The sequence below is a fragment of the Penaeus japonicus genome, unplaced genomic scaffold (genome assembly GCF_977035675.1).
Source record: "Penaeus japonicus unplaced genomic scaffold, GWHDUDI00000001_assembly GWHDUDI00000014, whole genome shotgun sequence".
NCBI lineage: Eukaryota > Metazoa > Arthropoda > Malacostraca > Decapoda > Penaeidae > Penaeus > Penaeus japonicus.
In genome coordinates this window covers 27,415,245-27,420,244 of record NW_028234416.1, presented here as the reverse complement: position 1 = coordinate 27,420,244, position 5,000 = coordinate 27,415,245, and the positions used below count along the sequence as shown (strand labels likewise).

General features: G+C 44.6%; 1 protein-coding gene across 1 annotated transcript in view; it reads left to right on the top strand.

Annotated features, from left to right (window-relative positions):
- The window catches only part of LOC122254887 (contactin-4), a 79,777-nt gene that overhangs the window by 37,229 nt on the left and 37,548 nt on the right, over positions 1–5,000 (top strand). Inside the window, exons 4-5 of the mRNA XM_043018744.2 lie at positions 2,647–2,839; positions 3,474–3,594. Coding sequence (XP_042874678.2) covers positions 2,647–2,839; positions 3,474–3,594 — 314 coding nt within the window. The remainder of the gene's footprint in view (positions 1–2,646; positions 2,840–3,473; positions 3,595–5,000) is intronic.

Below are 5,000 nucleotides of genomic sequence, written 5' to 3'. Positions count from 1 at the left end.
TTTCTTCTTCCTTTTCTTTGTCTACTCTTTTCTCTTCTAATCATTTTTTTTCTTCACCTTGTTCTTCATCGTCTTTATTTCTTGCGTTCTTTTCTTCTTTTTCTTCCTTGTCATTTGCATTTCCTCTTTCCCCTTTTATCTTTTTATTCCCCTCAATCAAAATTCGACATAGAAAACGACCACAACCCGTTTTCATTTCGAGACTAAGAGGGGAGACTTAAGAACTTCCAGATCGCGAGACAAAGGGCCTGCATCGGGAAACACCAGAGAACTCACCAATTTGCCCTCATTTGAATATCAGACAGAGGGAAATCACGAGAAACTCCATCATGTAAAGGAATTAACAATGACTATGTCTACCCAGAAGCGAGAACTTGTGTACAGTTTGAGACAGAGAAAGACGTTGCACTTTGGGGTGTGTTGAAGAGGTATTTGTTTTCTTGTGTTGTTGTTTCATTCTGCAACATCGTTGCGATAATGGTGATAATAGTGCGTGTGTGTTTTTGCGTTTGTGTTTGTTAATGTTTGTGCGTTGTGTGTGTATGACTGTGTACCCTTGTTTGTGTAAGTACGTGTGTGCGATTGTGTATGGGTGTGTGTGTGTTTATCTTTATGTATTTGTTTTTATCTATTCAATCATATCTGTGGCTAAAACAACAAATACTCATAGAAAGAGGAAGATAATGTGAGAAAAGGAGAGATAATCACAAACAGACAGACAAAGAGAGTCTAGCCGTCAAATCTTGCTATTAAACAAAGCTTCTTCTACTCCCTGTGGCTAACTACTAAGGCCTCTAGTGCATTTCTTACGTAATCTTTTATTTTCTAAGATAAAGACTGCATTCCAAACGCCACCTTGTGTTTATGTATCAGTAATCCATAGCGAGATTTACAATAGCCATAATATACATCAGCATTACTGTTGTTTATTACCTCTCCCGGAGCTTATCCTATAATCAGAAATTACCCTTTATTATGATTTAGATGCTTGTTATCTTCAGCGCAAGCTGTTACGTGGCTTTTTTGTTTTTATATGTGTATTTGTGTGGTAGTTTTTTTTTTTTGTGTGTGTGTACGTGTGTGTGTGTGTTTTTTTTTTTGCATATGTATACATACGTGATATTACAAACTGATATCTTTCACTCATGCATTATCCGTTATAAAGAAAATAATAACAATAAATAAAAAAAAATAAAAAAAATGAAAGAAAAAAACGGATAACACTTAGTGCACAGCTTTATAAATAACGATTCTGTCGATTCTCAGAATGTTTATCGCAAGCCAACGAAACTTATTCGAAAAAGCTGACCTGTATTTTCAAGGGACCCAAGGCGACCACTTACGCACCTCTATAAACAGTCCTTCCCTTTTCGGCTCGACTGGAAGCTGATAATGAGGGAAGGTAAACAAACAAACAACCAAACGCTGCAATAAGTCGCGCCAGCCTAGTTTTCTCTTGGGGTTGTTTGCCTTAGTTTTTGTGAGGGTGTTTGTTTGTGTGTGTGTGTGTGTGTGTGTATGCGTGTGTGTGTGTGTGTGTGTGTGTGAAAGAGAGAGAGTGCGTGAGTGTGTGTTAGTATAAATCTGTGTTTATGTATTCTTGTATGTATATATGTTTGTGTGAGAGAGAGAGTGCGTGAGTGTGTGTTAGTATAAGTGTGTGTTTATGTATTATTGTATGTATATATATTCGTATATGTATTCCTGTGTGTATCTGTATATATTTACGGATATTACTCTCCGTACTCTCTGTACTACGTGTCTAAATTCCCACGCGTATGTCCATCCACGTGTACCTGGTTCTCCATGTGTCTGCGAGAGTAACCGATGCCTTTAGCACGCACAGCCAACCCCCTAATGAAAATAAACAGCCCAAGAGTGGCGCCCGAGGGAATTCAAGGTCCTCGCTGAATTAAAGTGTCGTCGTAGGTGTTAAGGAGCCGAGAGGTCGTGCATTAAGGGACGTTTTCGGCAATTTAAGGACGACGGGGGAACCATAAACGACCCATGGAGCTTCACTAGGGGTTGTGATACTCTGGGGAGGGGTGGGGGTAGGGCGGGGTAGGGTAGGGGGGGAGTAGGTGGTTGGGTGGAGGGAGGGGGGCTGTGCTTCGCTTTCTATTGCTTGCCAATATGGGGGGCGACACACACACACGAGGAGCGAGAGACGAGAAGTCTCTCATCTATGAGGTACCGACGTCTCCAGCGCGATGGTCCAGAATGTCTTTTTTCGTTCTTTCTTCTGCGCTTTCTTTCTTGCTCCTGTTTCTGATTTTTTTTGAGTATCCGACTTTCTCTCTGTCCCATCTCGATCTCATTCTTACCCACTCGCTCGCTTCCGCGCGCCCTCCCTCACTCCTCTCTTCTTCTCTTCCTTCTCTCTCCGTCTCTTTCTAATCTCTCTCGGTCTCGCGGTCGGCTCTCATCTCATCTCCTCTCATCGATCTCTCTCTTTCTCTCTCTCTCTCCTTCTTCTCTCTTTCCCTCTTCCTTTCCCTCTCTCATATTCCACTCACTTGTCAGTCAGCATTATTCTCAACCAATAACATTAATTTTTTTTTCCTCTCCATTATTCATACTCTACCCCACCCCACCCCATACACACACACGTGTCACGTCTTCAACCCCGCCCATCTCCTTCCGCAGATACGACGCCCGCAACACGTCGCTAGGCTACCGGCAGCACACCCCACGCGACCAGACGACTGCCGCCCGCGCCCGCTTCCACCCGCAGCCGCCCGCCCGCATGGTCATCTCAGGCGCGACTCTACATGACGACGGGAGGTATGAGTGTCGCGTAGACTTCATGAGGGCGCCGTCCAAAACGACTATTATTGAGGTAAGTGTGTGAGGGAGAGATGAGAATGAGGGAGTGGAGGGGGAAGGGGTGAGGGACGTGGTAGGGGGTGGAGGGCTAGTATGAGAGAGGAGGGGTTGATGAGGGACGTGGGAGGGTGGAGGAGTAGGGATGAGGAGGGTATATAAGGGGAAGGAATGAGAGAGGCGGTGGGACGGATGGGAAGGAATGAGGGAGAGGAGGAGTGTGGGGGTGGTGAGCGGGAGGTATGAGGGAGTGTGAGTAACGAGGGGAAGGAAGATGGAGGAGTGTGAGAGTCAGGAGGGGAACGGAAATGGGGAGGTTTCTGAGGGAGGGGTAGGGAGGGTGAGGGGAGAGGGCTGGGACACAGAGTAGGGAGAAATAGAGAAGGTAGGGGAGGTGGGTGAGCTAAACGGTGAGGGAACAGCGTGGAAAGAAAAAGGGAGAAAGAGAGAGTCCAAGACAACTGTCACCGACAAACGGGAGGAGAGAGAGAGAGAGAAAGAGAGAGAGAGAGAGTTAAAAAGAAAAAGAGAGAGACAGGGAGAACTAGAAAGAAAGAGAGAGAGACTAGGAAGAGAAGAAAAATAAACAGAGAATTAGAGACCCCCCCAAAAAAAATATTTAAAAAATATATTTTTTCTTCCCCCTACAGGTGAGGGTGATTGAGCCGCCCTCAAGCATAAAGTTGTCGCTTCACACAGGGAAACACCTGGATATCACACTCCCAGCTGATGAAGGGAGCTCCTTGCATCTGTCTTGCGTGGTGAACGGAGGTAAGTGTGAGGAACAAGTAAGAAATATGTAGTTGGGACAGGGAGAGGGAGGGGAAAGGGGAAGGGGGGGGGAGGAGATTGGAAGTGTGTGAAGGTGGAAGAGGGTCGAGAGTGATGATTGATAAAGGTGTAAGGGGAGACTTTTCTATTTTTTAAAGAAGAGTGAGATTTGTAAAGTGTAAAGGGAAATTGATATAAGAGGGAGTGAGGGTATCGAAAATATCCAATACAAAATGCGAACTGGTATGAGGACGATACAGGGGAACAAGATAAAAGAAACAAACAAAGAGAAGATAATAAATGTTCAAAATAACAACAGAAATATAAGAAAATAAAAAGGTGAGAGTGTGTGAGGGAGAGAGAGAGAGAGAAAGAAATAGAGAGAGGGAGAGAGAAAAAATAAAGATAGATAGTTAGAAACAGAGAACAGAACGGAAAATGGAGAGAAAGAGCACAGGAATGTTAGTCACGTAGCAGGTAGGGGGATGTGGCTTGATATCTGACGCAGGAAAAGAGGGTAGAAATATAACGTCCACAGAGTAGAAATATGACGAGGGTTAGGGAGGACGTATGTAATGGGTGTTGAAGAGGGACTTCAACATTACATGTCCTGAAGAAGACATCTGCAACAGGTGTTTGGAAGAGACATTGGTGATGTCAGATTTAGAAAGACTATCGCGACAGGGTTTGGAAAGAGACATGTGGATGAACAGGGATTTTAGAAGAACAACGGCGACAGGGTTTGGAAAGAGACATGTGTGATGACAGGGAATTTTCGAAGGAGACCATCTCGACAGGGGTTGTTGGAAAAGCATGTGTGATGACAGGGATTTAGAACGAGACATCTGCGACAGGGGTTTGGAAAGAGACATGTGTGATGACAGGGATTTAGAAAGACATCTGCGACAGGGGTTTGGAAAGAGACATGTGTGATGACAGGGATTTAGAACGAGACATCTGCGACAGGGGTTTGGAAAGAGACATGTGTGATGACAGGGATTTAGAAAGACATCTGCGACAGGGGTTTGGAAAGAGACATCTGCGACAGGGGTTTGGAAAGAGACATGTGTGATGACAGGGAACATTGACATGGGAAGGTAAGAGACATGGTTTGGAAAGAGACATGTGTGATGACAGGGAATTAAAAAGACATCTGCGACAGGGGCTAGGTAGAAGACATCTGTGACAGGGGTTTAGAAAGAGACATGTGTGGTGATAGGGATCTGGAAAGAGACAGCTGCGATAAAGAGTAGAAAGAAACCCCATCGACAGATATTAGTAAGAATCATCTGCGACAGATGTTAGAAAGAAACACCTGCGACAGATGATATAAGCAAACACCTGCGGCAGATGTTAGAAAGGGACCCCTGTGACAAATGTTACAATGAAGCCCCTACGACAGATGT